Source organism: Cygnus atratus, chromosome 11, assembly GCF_013377495.2.
Source record: "Cygnus atratus isolate AKBS03 ecotype Queensland, Australia chromosome 11, CAtr_DNAZoo_HiC_assembly, whole genome shotgun sequence".
Taxonomy (NCBI): Eukaryota; Metazoa; Chordata; class Aves; order Anseriformes; family Anatidae; genus Cygnus; species Cygnus atratus.
The window spans coordinates 9824859-9843864 of NC_066372.1; the positions used below are offsets into that span (position 1 = coordinate 9824859).

At 40.4% G+C, this 19006-nt stretch overlaps 1 protein-coding gene across 2 annotated transcripts in view; it reads right to left on the reverse strand.

Moving 5' to 3' along the window:
• NEO1 (neogenin 1) overlaps positions 1-19006 on the reverse strand; it is a 190522-nt gene that overhangs the window by 36066 nt on the left and 135450 nt on the right. Inside the window, exons 8-14 of one of the 2 annotated variants that reach the window (XM_050712986.1) lie at positions 15063-15282; positions 8293-8447; positions 7625-7773; positions 6408-6546; positions 2315-2364; positions 1256-1400; positions 721-831 (exon numbers count right to left, since the gene is read on the reverse strand). In XM_050712986.1, the coding sequence (XP_050568943.1) occupies positions 721-831; positions 1256-1400; positions 2315-2364; positions 6408-6546; positions 7625-7773; positions 8293-8447; positions 15063-15282 (969 nt within the window). The remainder of the gene's footprint in view (positions 1-720; positions 832-1255; positions 1401-2314; positions 2365-6407; positions 6547-7624; positions 7774-8292; positions 8448-15062; positions 15283-19006) is intronic. The other variant, XM_050712987.1, reaches the window with a different exon arrangement.

The following is a 19006-nucleotide window of genomic DNA, read 5'->3' on the forward strand; positions in this document are numbered from 1 at the left end:
TAAAACACAGTGGTAAGATTCAAAGACGTACGGACAGCAGCGGCGTTCTCCACTGCTCCTTTCCTACCACGGCATCTCTCCTGCATTCAGCAAAGTTTACACTTACACCCCAACGCTGCAACCACCATGCAGACACCAATACTCCGTACTGCAGTCAACAGTATGAGTAGTCACTCATTGTATCTCTGAATATCAAATCACTACGCTAAGCTCTCTGAGCAATGCTTCAATGGTTTCATTAGCATAATTTAGGTGTGCCATAAATACATAATCACTATTTTACTTCCTCAAGGAAAACAGTCCTCCTACCTCCACTTTATAGCCTGTAAACAACTGCATGATTAACAAGATGAATTTTATTGCAGTATAAAAATCAAGCCATTATTATTACATAAATCTTATCATGTATTATTATTTAAATATTGAATCACTGGCACTGTCATTCAAAAATCGAGTATTTCTTAGTAGGAAAAACATAGTGCTAACATACAGTACTAGAAAGTGTAGAAGCAGGATTTAATTTTAAGCTATTTTATTGACTTGGTAAGAATTTCATAATAAAATAGAAATCAATTTCACTTCATCATAAATATAACAAGTTGCAACATTAGAATACATTAAAAACAACTCAACAAAATCATCTCTGCCTTTTAAAAAGCAATCAAACTTTACTGTGCCCTGTCTTTGGTGTCACAGATAACTTCACACTTATTATCTTACCATCTAGATCGCTCTCAAATGTTTCTGCTGATATCCAGTCAGTAGCTGGTCCAGTACCGTTAACAGTCAAGGCAGCTACTCGGAAGCTGTATTCTGTACCTCGTTCAAGACCTGGGAGACAAAGAGCATCCAAGATATCAAAACAGCAATTCCAACCGCAAACACAGGAATCACAATTCTTAATTAAAATAGAGGAATTTTCTCCATACTTTTCTTTCTGCCATTCAGTCAACACAATGAGCTCAGGACCATCTTCTCCATGCAACCCCTATGCCTTTATATAAAGGTTTTAAAAGGGCTTGTCCAGTCCACTTAGCAAGTCAAAGGCAAAACTAGGGCTAAAGAACAGGCTTCAGTTACCGATAGCCAGCCCAGACTACCTCAGAAGTTATCATCACTCCTTTTAAGTGTTTTCATTCTACATTTAAATGTAAGAACACTACATAAGCATGTAGATATAAGTCTCTGTGCCTCAGCACACTGAAAGCACCTAAGAAACCCCTATGATAACAAATGCTTGCAAATAACAGCTCACCTTCAATTAGCTGAAAAAGCTGTGTCCCACCGATGCTCTCAGTTACATCACTCTTACGGGACACTTTACGGTAGCGAATTTTGTAGCCTGTGATTTGCCCACTGTGTGTCCCTGCAGGAGGAGGCTGCCAGTGTAGCATGATGCTCTGTGGAAGGCAGAAGATAATTACAAAGTCATCGCCTCCCACACAGCCTGAAAAAAAATACTCTAGTGCTAATACTTAAGAAAGACAAAGTGGGAAAACATGCAGACAGAATACACTGCATTTTCATATGTGTAAAACACGTGCTGTCTAAAAAGAGAAAAATGCTATCTGTAAAAAGTAAAAAGAACTGTGATTCAGCAGCAGCACAGGTCATACAAGTGCCTATAAGTTTGCCTCAAAGTGCTTCAATCCTATCAGGCCTCCTGATTCCAATTTCACAAATGGCCTCTTGGGTTTCCCTTTCCATCTTCTTTGGGTTATATTAAGATATGGTTTACTCGAGGGGCTGTCCTTAAGAAGTGGTATTTTCTTCAAAGGGTACAAGTTATCTGAACCGTAGTTTATGTGCACGAAGCTGCTGGGGTTTACCATATATGCAGTAGAAGACAACATTGGAAAAAGGGGTTAGAAAAGGATTTTGTTTTTAAAATCTCCAATCATAATCACTAAAGTAATAACGGTTAAGTACATAGTTTTCTTTTTCAAAGGGCCCAGGACCTTGTAAACAGACATATGTATGTATACACTCTGTAAACAATAGTTTATCACCAGGAACATATTCAAGCTCTGCTGCTTCAGGCTTTTGTGCCTGATTAAACCTCTTTCATAACTAGTCTCCATGCTTTGGAGTACTGTCACTGCCTCCACGGCATTCTGCTGTGCGCAGCCCACAACTGGATTGGAGTTTCTAATGCCTTGAGTCCCACATTCAGATATTTCCCTGTTGGGCAACTCATAAACAAACAGCTGAAAAGCAGCATGGTAGAAGACCCAAAAGCAACTCCAAATTCTGGCTGATTTAAGACCCAACCTTCTATTTACCCATAACAGAAAACAAATTCTCAGCATCTTACCTTGGAATTCCGCACCTCCAGCGTTAGATTCTGTGGTGGAGCACTGGGGACTAGAAACATTAAAGCAATTACAACTGAAACATTTCCAGATAATGTATCCCATACTGTATTTCCATGTACAACTACTCTCTGATGTCATTCATTATGGAAGTACGAACCATTCAGGTTTAAGACACAATCTAAAGTGACTACAAAATTCTACACATGCTTTCTGACACACAGTGACTGGTTGGCTTAGGAGATTTATTTACTTTCATCACAAAAAATTAACTCACTTTTTATTCAGGCCTTTACTTATCATAGGTATTTAAATAAAAAGCCTTATATTTAAAGGTACTTCCCGTTAACTCTAAGAGATCATGTTCAGTACTTTTCCAAATCAAGACTTCCATTTAGATGCTTGATTCTGGGAATCCACAGTTAAAATTCTAGCCCTGGTTTTTGTTTCACAACTTGCTGTAACAGGAAAACCTCAGTCAAGATGTGTCTGTGCTACTGAAAAGCACAGAGGTGAAGTGCACTGCAAAGACAGTTTCTGCTCCTGAATCTCCACTCTTTGTTAGTTCTTTACTTGCTGTAGCAACTCACTGGTCAGGATAGTTGAAGTCCATTACACAAACAGGTTACATACGAGAGAAACTGAAAGCAAGGAAGTCTCTGCAGCTCTCCAGAGGTGAAAGACTCGCAAGTGTTATCTCAAAGGCATAGATAAGGGTTCCCTGACAGGAAGCTGAGGCTCCAACAAAGCACAAGGACAGGGAACTAGAAGTACAACAGGACTAGAGATTGTTCCGGCCACAATAATCTGTTTTCCAGATAATACACACCAGGCAGAACAATGCCTAAGAAAACAATCCTGAGTGCATAAATGAGTGAAAGTGCTAAGTGAAAGGTACCCCTGGGTGTGGTTTAATACCCCTCTCCCATTACCGAAACGGAGATAACGACGGTTTATTTTTCCTCCCCTCTTGCCAACTGAACTGAGTCTGAGATCACCAGACCTAGGGACTAGGGGCTACATCCTTTAAAAAGCAAGACCACCAGGTAAGAGGAGGAAATGAAATAAAGTTAAGCCAGTTCTTGCTGTTCTTGTTTTATGCAGTTGGTGCCTGCTTTCAAGACAACCTAAAATGTCCTGGGTTTCACAAAGCTTGATTAATAATTAACGCGTATTAACGCAAACTTGGCAAGAGACAGAAGATCGGCAGGACGCAGGAAAGGATTTATGCATGTAAATACATATACATGTACCTTACTGAATGCACAGCTCATTTTATGTCAAAGTACGCCTAAACTCAGACCAGATTACCAAATTAACCAGATCAACAAATAAAATATATTTCCTATGGGCTGATATTCCACGCTCAGATAAGAAAGGCTCAGCCCGTTTTGGTAGGCTGTGCAGCAGAAGGACCTGACATGCTGCTGGTTCAGAGAGGCCGCAAGGACGAGCTGGTAAGGGACATGCCCTCTATCAGGGTGTGATGCGCTGATGGTATTTCTAGTTGTGATACAACGCTGTTTCCTACAAATCAGGAACACTTATGACAAGAGATGGAATCCTTACCAGCAGCACATAAACCCTGGTTCAAATTGCTGTACCTGAAGAGCTAATTATTCTGCAACAAACCGCTGTAACAGACTTAGGTTGCTTGCTAAAAAAGGTAGCTAAGAATGAAATATTTGCAGGAGGCATGGAGAGGGCGTACTGACACCACAATAGGAAAACCCAGGAAGAAAATGTGCATTGTTCATCTAGAAAGATTCAAGAGGGTGAAGGGGGAGAACAGCATGGTTAAGCAGCAGAGCTACACAACCGTTAGAAGCAAAAGGACATCCTTCAGAAAGCTGTAGAAAATAAATTTCAACATGTTAAATGTGGAAACTTAAGTCGAGGTGACAAGTTCAGGAAAGCTTGAAAATGACATTAAAACTAATAATGCATTCTTCCTCAACAAGTAAGGAGCTGGAAGCCCTTCAGAGTAAGCAGAGTTACAGATGACCAAGGTATCAAAGGAAAAGAAAAGGTAAGGCCAGATGAACTACCTGCTTTGCATTTGTACTGAATGGAAGGCAGCAGAGAGGTTTCCATGACATCCTTTACAAGGTACTTAGAGCAACTCTCCAACTGAAATGTCAATAGGCAGGGTTACAGAAGTGTCAGGCATAAGCTGCAGCACATTGGCAGGGTTAGATGGTATTCATCCAGAATTTCTAAGGGAACTTGGGAATGAAACGGTTGCATTACTTATGGCAGGCTGTAACCGGTCACTTAAAGTTACCATGATACTGGGAGATGCCAGTATTTAGAAGGGGTTCTGCTGGAGCAACTATTGGACACCTCAGGTAAGAAATCAAAAATCTGTATTAGCAAAAAAAATGAAACTATAATGAAGTGTGAAATTCATAGATACATGGAGAAATATGACATATGTCACTTTTTAAAGGGAAATCTTGCATCACAAACCTGCTGGAGAGCTCTTAAGAAACAAAGCAATCATGGGATAGGAGGGAAGTCCTTGCCTGAGTACACAACTGGCTAAAAGCAAGAGAAGGTGGGAACGTACATGGTGGGTGATGACCTGTGGAGCTCTGGCATGGCACATGCTGACACCCCTGTCACTACCCACATTTGTAAGGGATGAAAGGGGGATGAGCAGCAATGTGAAAAATATCAGTACAGACAAGATCTGATGGTAAAGAACTGCAGAAAGACCTGAGGCTATTCTGTGCCTAGATATTCATGTGACAAATTAAATTCATACACGGGAAAAACGATCCTAACTCCACATGCAAAGCGATGGCTCTAAGCAAACCAATTCCACTAAGGAGCAAGATCACTCTAGCCCAAAAATGTCGCTTCAGTGCTCAGAATGAGCCAAAAAATGCTGGTAATTACACACTTACATCTTTAATACAATTTTGGTCTTCCCTACCTCCTCAGCGCATAAGAGACAAGAAACCTAGAAAAAAGTTCAGAAAAGGACACTGACGCTTGAAACAGCCTCCACAGAAGAAATGAGTAACCATTTCTGTCTTAAATCTGGAAAAGAGATGAATGAGGGAGAATACAGCAGAGGTCTATAAAATGAGGAGTGGGACAGAGAAGGCCGATGGAGACTGATTATTTCCTCTTTCAGGCGGCACAGCTGTTGGCAACGAGTAACACTAACACAGACTAAGAGGGATCAAAACAGACTAGAAGGGAGGGATTTTTCACAGAAAGTTTAGTTGTGGGATCCTCCACTTGATGTTGTGGATGATAAGAGTTGACATGGGTTTAAAGAGGATGATTAGAGGCTTCATGGAAGAGCAACTGAGTTAGTGAATACATAGAAACCACTGCAGGGCCAAGAAGTCCCATAGAAACAAACTTCTGGACGCACAATTTGGGACAATAATCATTCTGCTTTGGCTCAGTCCTGGAGAGAGGATTCCAGGCTAGGCTCATTTTGGGTCTGACAGTTCTTATGTATAATTAAACTTCTGTAGAAAAAAAAAAGCGAACATTAACTGTGATCATTCTACAATTGTTCATATATCAGATTTGCTCACATTACTTTTTTATTTGCCTTACAGGAAATGCTGTTACCATCTCCTGCTTTCAGGATTACAAATGATTGATTTAATAATATCTGTGCTGGAGTCCAAACAAAGACATGCAACATTTTTCCACATGACCACAATTAAAATAAAAACACTCCAAAAGCAGAAGTCTGCTCATAGGTAAAAAATATTATAGAAGCTAAAAAACAATTTGGAGTGGTTGGGTTCAATATAATTACGTTTCTGTCCACTCTTAATACTTTGTAGACCCAATAACCCATGAAATGAACCTCTGATGTTGAAATTAAGGACACTGTTGTTTTGTAATTGGAATACTGGATACTTTTGTAGGTATATTAATTTTCCTTCGCCCAATTAGGAATGCCCCAGGGGAACTTTTGGCATGCATGGCCATATGCAGAAACCACATTATTAATAAAACAGTGCAGCACTGAACAACAACCTGAGAAGTCTTTCTGGTTTGAAATCCACTTAAAGGAAATTACCACATAATTCCTGCAAAAAGCCTTGGAATAAAGCAGCTTACCATCTGACAGCGTACGTACAACAACATCTTGCGTAGAGACACCAGGGCCATGTTTATTGTAAGCTACCACTCGGAAACTATACTCTGTGTATTTCTTCAATCCATTAATGGTATAGGAGAGTCCTGCTACATCAACATCCTGTTCATAAGCAAATATACATATGAGTCAAGGTCAGAATCAGGTCTGCAATTATAAACCTCTCAGACTTTCAGTTCAGTAATACTCAAAGTCTAAAGCAGGAAGGACACCACTTGCATGCACTCTGTAGCACGTGCAAGTCAAACCCCCAGTCATATGCAGCCAGGACTTGTAAAGATGCTATCTATCAGTCAGCTTGCAAGAGGAAGTTCTACCTATTCAATTTAAGTCACAACATGGACACAGGTTCTACAAACGAAAAGGGATCTAGAAAATTTGTCTATTAGTAAAAACTATTATGATATTTTTTAACAGTGGGACACAAAAGTAGAAGAGGTAATTTTATCTGAGGAATACTCATTCCTATTAAAAAAACTGACATCAAAATATTTTAAATGCTAACTAACAAACAAAAATATTCTTCCCTTAAGATTCTTTTAAAGCTGGAATCGTAGTTACAAACCATCATGTGGGAAATTAAATGACTGGGCTTAATTCTCCCAAAGCTGTGATTATTTTTCAGGTGACAACCTGTACTTGCATAGAACATGCTGGATTCTTCCAGTAGAATCCTAAGCAAATTTAATTAGACACTCACCAATATCAAAATATTAATCACCAGATCAACAGACTCAAGAAGCGAGAATAGTTTGGATTCAGGAACGTGCTAAAATCAGCAGTAAGTGTAAAAACAGCCAACCTATAAAACCTATGCAAACATCCTTCACACCATCTGAACCGGGACCATTACATGATGAAATAGGTATTCAGTTTTTTCCTGTTGTGATAGGAAGGACATCCCCAAATGCTACTTGATGCTGAATACCTAAGTAAGCCATCACATAAAAACTGTTTTAATTCTGATACAAATACATTTCATGCTGAATAATGAATTAAACCATTTTCTAACAAACCAGGTGTTTAATTTTAAATATTTCTGTATTTTAGGCTAAAGGCTTCTGTCTGTCAGAAAAATGAACTCTTGGTAAGGTGCTTCTAGAAATTTAAGGTAAAAACATAAAAGAAACAATACTGTTACTGGCATTGTACATCACAAAGGAAGAGCCATGCTCTGTACCTGCTCACTGTCCTGTCCCTTCTCCATGTAATACAGCTTGTAGTTCTGGATTTCTCCATTGCCAGACAACGGCGTTTCCCACATGACAGTAACGGAGGTGGGTGAATTGGCGTATGCTCGGATATTGGGTGCTGGACCAGGAAGCTGAACTGCAATGTAAGCATGAAACTCCGCTCGTCACCAAGCCTAACCAATAGATTTTCAGGAGGTAAATATTTTGGCATCAACTTCACAAGTAATAAACTCCATTCAACGATGGGTATTTTTCTGCATTTAAGCATTTCACATGAATTCACTGGTAGGGGGTAAAGGCAGCACCAAATTTCTGAAGGAGCTTCTCCTCCTTGCATCAGACTCCCAGTGTGTCCTGAGCAACTCTAACAAATCACAGCCTTTGCATTTTCTTAGTTTTCCTTTATTCTCTGTCAGTTTATGACAATTGAAAAGTATTCTTTTATAACGAAGTTTAGAAAATTCAACAAGGAATGCTTTATCAGTTCTTCTTAAGAGTGAGAATAAAGCATACCAACGTGGTAGCGTGGAAAATTATTTTGAAACTCAGGTCTGCAAATGCAACTTTTAAGAGGATCACCTCATTCTGGGAAAGGCCACGAATGGAAAAAAACGGCGATCACAAAGTCAAGAGGCTCTAAGTATTTATAGCTTACCCTCAGGCTGAGTGGCCACCTTCAGCGGTGCTGAGCTCTCTCCAGGGCCATGCTTGTTTTGAGCCACAACTCTGAAGACATAAACTGTTTCTGGCATCAGGTTCTGGATCATCACTTGTGTCTCTCCAGGACGACTCGTATTTTCAACACGTTCCCTTTGGGAAACAAAAAGTTTGGGCACAGAAACAATCATTGATTAGCAAGAGGGTTTTTGAGAGGTAGATAAAGAAATGGCTGCTACTTGGAACAAATCTAACGTGTATCCCATCTGAATGTATCTAGTGTATTAATGATGTGGTTATTTATACCACCCTGACTACACAAAAACAGTAATATGCCAAAATGGCTGGTGACAAACAGCTTCTAATTTTGTAGCTTGTCTTTGAAAAGAATACACACTAAACTAAAAGAATAAATTATACTCAACATCAAAAAATTCTAAGTAGCTTCATTGTTATTCTCCCAACAGCATGCCATAACTCATTGTGACAGTTTATCCTACTACTCAGAAGCCACAAGAAAAAATATTTAAGAATTGTACACAGACTCTAGTGAGATTTAAAGACATTTTTGTTAATATCGTGGGGATGCTTTCTGTGTATTTTTCAAAGAGGCTGCTTTAATATTTTCTTCTATCTCCAAACTTTACTTAGTTCCTCCCTAATATTTAGATTTTTTAAAAACATCCAAAGGCTCTGACTCACACACACTGCGGCAGACAGCTGTGGCAGTTGCGGTATTACCACACAAGTAGTGGAGTCAACAGAAGGCAACGTCTGCCCGCAGCTCCACTGCTGGAGACCATCCTTTGGCAGCGGTGCATGCTCCTATTGCGGGCTGCCAGCGGGACACGTGAGTCGGGCTTCTCTCAGGTGCTCCAGCAACATGGAGGAGACAGCTCTGGGCCTCCTGCTTTGCCTGCCAGAGCCCTAAGGAACTGCCTGCTGAGTGGTAATGGGCATTTCTCTTCGATTTGGGAAAAAGGCAGGCATTTTGCAAGCTGAAAGCTAGAAGCCAGCTGGGAGAGCCCACCCGGTGCGCAAACCCAAAGATTACTGCCCTGCATCTAGTGAATTTCAATTACAGCCCTCAAGCACCCCGTGTGAAAGCCTGGTCCAGCAGCGATCATAGTTCAGGAAACACAATCACTTCTTATCAAGCTCAGGACTGAGGTGAAGACCACGAGATTAATTATCAACTAACTACAACCTTTATTTCCAACACATTGCTGTTGTCACCTGAACCTTCACACAGCTACGTTTGGGCAAGGACATCTACGGCCAGTCCTGGCTTGAAAAGAAGCTATCTACTCCCTGAAACAAAAATAACAGCACCATTACAAAAGAAGCAGCGAAAAACTTCCCCACTGAGGAAATAAACACAAGGAAAATGTGAATGGTTTGAATACGATCCTTCCCCTTTTGTCTGGGAGACTTTGTTTAGCTCTACAGCAGAGGGCAGACGATTCTCATCCCAACGGTTAGCTGCTATTAAATCATTTTTAATGCAGAAGCCTGGGCAAAATTATTCCACAGTCTCCTCTTTCCTACCTCCCAGCCATTACGATTTAATTTATACCATGGAAATCTGATGCCAAAATTCCCCTTTTTAATTTATTTCTTTTTAAATCAACTACTAAGGTTGATTTAGCATAACTGGGTTTAAAACATTTCAAATCCCTGTTCATTTCTGCACTATTATACTGTATTTATACAGAGGAAAACAATATGCTAAATGTAACTGAAAAGCTGTTTAAACACATTTTCTAGAATATTCTCTTTCATTACAGTTGAGCTAAAATGGCATTGCATACACAGCCTAATTTATTTCAGATTTTTTTTTAATTTTCATCTTTGAATGAGCAGCATCATTATATATGAATTTAAGAACTCTGCAAAGGATTTCTCTTCTTTTAATGTTTATAAAGTAATTTTTGCAAGAAAGAAGCTGGCAGAGAAGCAAGAGAGACATTGAAGAAATATAATTCCTACTGCTGAATGAAAGAGGTGGGCAGGAAAAAAGATAAATATTTTCTCTCGCTAACTTTTCCAGTTATAGCTAAAGCAAAATGTTTGCTTGAAAATGCATTTTCAAATGGATAGCTTCCTTTAAAATGTATCTTAGCTATAATGAAGGTATCTGAAAACCCAGAATAAGTGCCAACTGATTCACAGCTGTGGAATAGCATTCATCTCCCATTGACATGCAAAATATATTGCACTTTATGCCTCAAGTTTAAATGCACTCACTGATTTTGTCTAGAAAAAAGTCAGTAATCCAAGGTCATTATTTAAAATTACAAAAAAAATTTAAATTATTTTCAATGGAAACACAACATTTATCAAAAAATAAATAGATGAGCCAAAGCAATGCAATTTTCAGTAATAAGTAGGAATTGTGCCTTCCCTCACAACAGTATATTAAAAATATGTTGAGATTAATCTAATTAAGTGCTACATGAATCTCTCCTTTATGCCCTTTCTTTGGGAGCCTTGAGCACCTTTTATGAGCTCTGATGCATTTAGGTTGGCATAATAGGTAGCAAAACAGATGGTCTATATGAATAACTATATTACCCAACAGAACATTATGACTATTCTAACTCATTCCAGTTTAATCCCCAATTAAAGAGCTTTGCAAACTGGAATTAAGGCTTAAAATAGCTGTCACGTAGAGGGGGGAAAAAAGACTACAGCTCAAAACCAGAAGCAAGAGTTCATCTGGAAAAGTGAAGTTTGAAGTCACACTTACAAAAACAAAACCTTTGGGGAATTATTAAAAAGTGACCAGCATCTATGCCAGCCACATCAGCTGTGAAGCCAGGCAGTGAGCTCAGACGGACATTTTGACAGTGCCATTACGCACAACTAAATTCCATTTTGTGTTTGTAGCACACTAAGTTGTACCACGGGTTCAATATTATTTGAATCTATCACGCGTGTAAGTTACCATCTTGTACAAGCAATGTGTTGGCCTTCTCACAATTTTCTGTCCATATCTTGAAAATCTGAAGTTCTCCTGCATGGCCGCTCACCTAAAGTTTCACAGAAATAAACCTCCCTTTGTTTTCCCTCCTACACATCTGAATTCTCATACACTTTCCAGGGGAACTGTCTTGAATTTGGAATGTTAATGTAACTATATAATCTATGGGGAAGACTAATTTGTATCTGACCAGATTACTTGAGTTCTTCTGGAGGTACAGCAACAAAGCCATGACGCCCTCTTCATTCCTACATGGTCCCCTCAATAAACGCTCCTCTCCTGCAGCTCCTTGCAGTTTCTGTTACAGAGCAACCTCCAGGTCCTGTATTCTTGCCCACTCCTCCTTGACAGACACTAAAAGCCACCAAACCCAGCTTTAACCATTTCAGAAGCGAGGACCATTTTAGAAGACTGCCATTTTCGCCGTAGTTCCTCATTTTCTGCTGCTAACAATCTTCTGCAGCACCCAAATTAAAGGCCAAATTTGGTGTGCAAGCACACTCTGAGTTGAAAAGGGGAAAGGAAATACTGCAGTGCTGCAGAATGGCTGCAAAGCAGGTGATTACATTCCATCCATGAATATATTGAGGTCCTCTAAATCAGTCCAAGGTGCAAAGTAAAGGAACACCTCACCGTGTTTCTGTGTGTATCTCACTGCACTGGAAGACTGTAAACTAAAAGGAATGTAAGTCAGCCAAGGCGAAGTCTCTCCCGGGGCCGCTACCCCATGAATCACACACCTCGTGTGCTGCAGAGATACGTAGGGCTGCTACTGTTCACCATATAAAGTTGACTCTGCAACCCTTTAGTGATGAATTAGAGATGTCAGAATATCTCGCTGAGCTGTTCCACATCGTATGGACTTTCACAATCTTTTAAAAGCCCAATTTAAAAGGCAAATAAATCAAATGACCCAGAGTTTGATCGCTGCTCAAACCCAAGTGAGGAAGAGGCAACACGTAGTTTACTGTAAGGATCCAGTAATGCATGCAATGAAAAAGGTACACGTAGGCACAAATCTGAGAGTTTTAGGAGATGGTACATATGCACTTAAAACCACAGCAAAGATGTACGATCATGTATAATTCAAGGACCACAAAGCAAGCATTTAAGCAGTGTTTTATAATGCTGAGAGAGAAAAGAGGGTTCCGCATCTAAATCTGACTTCAAAATTTTCTGGTTTCTGACTGCTTCGTTATGTGGGACACTCCCACCTATTTTTTTAGTCATAAACTAAGCAAAGTTACAAAAAAGCAAACAACTAGGCAAAACGTACCACGTAACATCAAAAAAGGAAGAACATTTGATGAATGATTGCTTGTCTTTTTAAAAATTATACTTCTTACTGTGCCTTTAAATTTCAAGCAAAAAATCCTACCCACTTTTAAAAGTTTAATCTCTACACAGTTGTTTTCTGTTGGTTTTATGCCTCTTCCTTAAAGCCATATAAAACATTTAAATCCAGCCATAAATCAAATACCCCCATCCATGCACACACCAAAAAACCCTAGCAAGCTAATGCTGCAAATTGGCATTTTTTCGACTCTTGAGTGCAAAGTTTAGATAATTTATTGATTGCACGGAATTCAGTTTAGGACTGGGAGTGGATGCTACCATCCTAATCGTGGGGGATTTTTCTCATTCTTTCATCCCAGGTGTCTGCAAATACAGCAGCAGACAGAAGCAGAGAGGCAAAAATCTCTGCACATCCCCAGTCCATTTTCTGTACCTCTCAAGGTGAACCTCTACTGGGTTTGTCATCTTAGCTTTTGTCCCTCAAAAACTAACTGGGTTCAGGGTGGAAGGGGCTTTAGTATCACTTCAAATACATTCAACATTTGAATTAATTTGAGCCATAACTTTAAACATCCTCTCAAATTCTCCAAGGAGTTATTTCTGACCTCCCAGGTAGAAGGAAACACTCAGTTCAAGTTTAGCTGTTCTCCTATCATAAACAATGTATTACACTCAATTATTTGCTTAATTCAGCTTAACAGCTCCAAAATTCATGCCGTAATGAATTGACACTGGCAAGTTGTCAGCACTGTCAGGGCAGATCTAACTTGACAGAGATGAAGCAAACAGCATCCGTACTTGCTTTCAGTGCAAAGGTGGAGCCTGCTGACACAAAGGCTGTCCAAATAGGATGCATTTGTTCTCAAGTGTGGTTCATTGTTGTTTTTTAATGCTATTGTTCTCATTCTCTAAATGCAGGTTTCAGTACAGGATTTCACACTACTTTCACACTAACCTGTGAAATGTGTGATACCAACCGTCCTTATGAGCATAGCAAAAGACTTCCAAAAGCAGAGAGGCAGCAAAGGCCAGAAACTCGTGACCATGTGCCAGTGAAAGGCTTCCAGAGCCTGCCTTGAACCCTGATCCAGAAGAACATGTAAGCAAACAAAGATTTCATTGCAGTCAATGAAACCACCTGCTTACATGTAAGCACCAGCTCAAGTATTCTGCTGTGCAAACTTTCTGTGGGCTACACCACTCGAACCCCGGAAGGTTGCTTTTTGCAGGGTAGTGTCTGCAGGTTGTCCTGTAATTTCTTAAATTACTCCCCACAGATTAGGAGATGCCTCTCTCCTTTTGCTCTGTACAGTGATTCTGACCCTACAGGGATATTTTCTAGATTTCTGGAGTCCCGTATGTAGTGGAAGGGGATGCATTTTGCTTTCTCCAAAAGCAAGACCCAGTATAAGGAGAGGAATGAACCACCTTCAGCAAATTACATTCTGAAAAACCCAACAGGGAGATCAGTTACAACCAGCAATATGAAGGAGGAAAGGCAGACAGCAAGGATAGCTCGCAGGACAGCACCATTTTTCCTGTCTCATTTAAAATATCTCCAAAAAGAATTAACATTACCAAAATGAGGAAGAAGTAGAAAAAAACCATTTTTGAGTCACAGAAAATTTTACTAATTGCCTGAATTAGTCATCATCTGTGAACCTAGACTCTTGTCTATCTTCAGAACTAAGAAAAAAGTGGAAATTCTCCAAGTACTAGTGCATTTGAGATTTTTTCCAAATGACTTTCCTAACTTTGCGCCTCACTCTCTAGACAGTAAATAGATAATTTTCTTTTGAGTAATAAATCTGATAATCAATCTAATTTGTAATTAATTAAGCACAGCTCAAAACGCCTGTTAGCTTTAACTTCTTCAATCTTATCACAACAATTGGAAACTAATTCTGAGCAGCAGATCCCATCAGTAAGAGAAACGTGTAGATTGAACTAGACCACTGGGATAGCATGTAAAAAATACATGAATGCTTCACATTCGTGAAATTTCTATTTGCAGGGATTCCTAGATGGGAATCTACATTTAACTGACGCCTACCGTGTGCCTCTCTAGAATCAGGCTATAGTTACAGGGTTTTAAAGCTTGAGCTGACTGCCCCCTCTCAGCAGCACATGTAATACCTGGAGGGTGTCTGCGTGCCTGCAGTGGGTGGCATTTACAGCCATCAGCGTTCCCGAAGAGGTGTTACAGTCTCTGTGTTTAGCAGTCTGCTACAAGCAGGTAGCAACTGTTTGCAGTCAATCAAAAATACGCACAGGCATTACCCCTAACAGCATGTCTATGCAGCAATGAAGCAGACAAAAATGCGTATCCCCTAATCAGGGTGCAGGAGGAAAGGGAACACAGCCGCTCAGACTACAGCTTGTAAGATTTTGAGCTCTGAAGACTTACATTTTATGGTGCTTCTAAGCAATGCTAGCGTGAAGGAGTGTCATGAAAGAGCACAACCCGCTTTACACGTTGAGATCTTTACCTGTTTATACCTTCCTTGGTGTAGAATATTGAGTAGGTGAGGTTGTCTCCCTGAGGGTCTGACACAGGTGTCCGCCACGTCAGCCTGATGAAGCGAGTGGAGACGAGGGTGGCCACAACATCCCGAGGGGCTGAAGGCAGTGGTCCCGTTGTAGCTGGTGCTAGATGGTCATTAGTGGCACTGGTCAGTGAAGTGGGAGGTAATGTTGGGATGGCAACATCTTGTCATGTGCAAACATTGGGGAATATGAAGGGCAAACATCACCACGGTTTTAAAAAAGAAAACAGAAAAAAAAACAAAAGAAATAAACAAAACCACGATGGGAAACAAAACAAAATGAACACACACAAAAAAGGCCATTAAACTGAAGGCTGACATGCAGGCAAAGGTAACTACTGGAAACTAATGGGAAATATTAAAGGACACGTCACTGTAGAGCAAGCAGACCAAATCTCCACTGTAATGGAAGTGGCAAGGGAAAGGGAAAGGTGAAAACTGAGGATAAAATACGGCCTCATAAGAGGGCATACCAGCAGCAAACAGTATTTTCATGTCTTTGTAAACCAGATGTAATACCAAGCATTTACAAATAAAAAACCCGCCTGTATTGTTTATTCAAAAATACATTCAAACCCAACTTTCTATTTTATTTCATTAACATGCACAATTAATTCATACCATTCTCAGTCATAAATAAATGACAGATGGAATATCCCAAGTCCGTTCAAGGAGCGCAAGCAATTAAAGGCTGGGGTCAGCTCACATACGACCTGCTTTCTGAACTGGCTGGGTCCTACTACTGCCAACGTGGTGACAGCCTTGGTAGGGCAGGGCGAGTAGACATTTGCTCCTAACTTTCCCTAAGATAACCGTTTTCTTTCCATCCGTGCTCTTCCTCCCTCTCACAGTATATTACATCACTTTACAAAGATACTAGCAGGCACAAGCAACTCGTTTTGTTACACGGAGGCTTTGCGAACTTTCTGCAGTCGGTCATGCCCGTCTCCCTGTGTTACTGCTTTAAAGCTAGGCTAAATCTCCAGGATTATTGCATTAAAAGGTTGACAAGTTAAGAGCAGAAGTTGTAACGTACAAATAGCTGTTCTCCAAATCCTATTAAAGCAATCCATCCAGTAAATCTAACAGTAATATTGTGAGCAGCTGGACCCCAATTACCACAGGGTATTACAGGAAGCACAACTGGTAACAAAACCCTAGAGTTCAGGATACCCTGAATTTTTCTGGATTCTTAATTATTTACCAAGCTTAAGCCATCCAACAGCATTTTCCACACTGGAGTCTATGCTGCCAAACACGTTTATTACCTTGGTAATCACGGAAACTAACTAAAATGGCTCAGGTTTCCTCAAGAAAGGAGCTCAGGACGAGTACAGCTTTGGTGAGAGCTGCAGCATCTCCACATAAAGAACTACCAGGACACACGGGCTCATGTAATGAGAGACCAAGGAGAAACCTGCATGTGAAAAAAGGACTAAAACAGCAAATGCTTCCTAAGCAACCAAACCCACGGAGTACTTCCAGGCAGATGCACCAAGAACGTCTCAGATCCTAGAGAAGCCTACCATCAATAACAACCTTAATTTAAACTCTAAAGAAAACCACTGCCAACCAAAGCATCACCTCACACGTAAGTCTTCAATTTGCAGAACTCGTTTTTTCATTTTTGTTTTTTTGACCACTGCTGCTGATGGTGGAAGAAAACATCTCCTTTTATCAGACATGCACAACGTGATAAAAGCATGTGGGCACAACTATGAAACAATTTGGTGTTTCTTATGAAGCACTTCTCTATGCAATGCCACAAGGACCTTCCCGAAACTCGCATTCCTGCTTCGTCTCCTCTCTCAGAGGCTGCCCATGCTCTCATCTGGGAAGTTTCACTCCCCCAGGTACTGCCATAAACACCATCATCAAGCTAGTTACATTTCAATTATGTGTTTCTTCTTGCTTTGGTACTCAAAGCAGAACTTTTCACTTCAGTAACTGTATTTTAGAGGACTCTGCAAGACTCCCAGAGCCAGCAACATACATGTTTGGCTATTGGAAATAGAGCTCACAGACAGACAAGTACTCAAGAATATCTTCTTAATTATCCTTTCCACACTGCAACGGCCACAGATCACAATTAAGCATTCTCCAACACCCTCCTCACCATCAATGGGCTACGCCATTCACATCACCTTCATTGCAAAATCTAAACTATTTTTAGGTCCCCATAATTACATTTCTTACAGGAGCACACCAGGTTTTATCTCCCAAGGATAACCATGTTATCGCCCACTATGCGGTGCAGGATACTTAATTACACAGCTTCACCCCTTGTCCATGGTATAGTATGATATACCAAGGGGCAAAAGCCATATCTCATGGGCAGAAAAGGTTCTGGCTGAAGTTACCAGTGCTTAGAGTTACCACTACAACCTTCCTCCAACCTACGTCACCTCCATTTCTCAGAGCAGAGCTATATGAAGGGAGATGTGGACAATTTTCTGACCCCATTGCTGGATGGCCCAGCAGAAGAGATGCTCTCCCGGATTCGCTATTAAAAAGAAGGAAGATTTAGAGCAGAACAGAACAGTTGCACTTGGAAGTGACCTACAGAGACCACTGAGTCCAACAGTCAAAGGTCTGGTGATCAACGGCAGCCTCAGCTGGTGACCCTCAGATGGTGAGATTTAAGGTCCCAAGGACACTCAAGAAGGCACTTGGCATAACCAAGAAAATGGACTACAGGAGAAGAAATTTGTGCATGTTCCTGGGACAAGTGCAATCCCATGGGCAGCCAGGACAGCTGGTTGATCTTCAGGAATGGACAGCATGAGAACGGTCTGTTTGTAAGTGCAAGGTACAAGTGGGCACGGTGAGAAGCCAGCGTGGCTCAGCATGGATCTCCTGGCCAAGCTGAAGCTCAGAGTGTGAAGGAAGCAGAAATGAAGATTGAAACAGCTAGCCAGAAAAATACAGAGACACTATCCAGGCTTTCAGAAGTGGAAGTAGGAAAGCCAAATCCATCCTGGATGGCTGGGCAGTGGGGTGTTTACATTTGAGTCCATGTTAATGGACTGGAGGCTTGACGACTGCACCTTTCTTTATTCCTTCCCCACAGCTTTTGCCACTGAGGATCAAGGTGCAGTGCCCTACAAAACACCTCCACGGTGCCCATAGTTTTCTGCATCTTTCCCTGAGTGCCTGCTTCACTGGCTTCCATTTCATTTCAAGTTTTCAATTTCTGTTCACTTTACAGTTCAACTGCCTATCTTCCCCTTTCAGAAAGCTTTAATTTCCTATCCCTTTATTAACTAATTACATTAGTAATATTATTTAAAACCATGCAACAGTTTGAAGGAGGCTGTTATAAAAACAAACTCGTGCAGTACAGCTGCATCAGCCAAATGCCTTCTGAAGTAGCATCCTCTCAACCAGTCTGGTGAACACTTTGATTGACTGCTTCACACATTTATTAAAACTATTTAACATATGAAATGCCTCCATTTCTTAAAAAGAAAATTAAGACATTTCAGAAATATCCAGCACTTGCTACTTCAGTGAAGAAATTTCTTATATCCACCATTTCAGCTTGCTTTAACTCTAGAAAGACTGCAGGAAATTAATCTCTACTGTATGACCATACAAAACGCTGAAGAGCTGTATCAGACTTCCACTCTTCAGTCCAGCAGCTGTCTTTTAGAGCTGGGATACCTGTTCACACTTGAAATGTGTGAAGCCACGTACCTTCCATTACCTTCCATTAATACTTTGGTTTCCTCTATGTGTCTTGGTAATATTGTCAGGTGATCTACTTCATTTTACGTGCTCTTGATGCAAGGAATGCACCTTACCTACCTCTGAATATCACTGCCTTTAATTCAAACATAATATAAATATTTTAAGAATAATTAAACTGAAGTAAAATGCTGAAATTT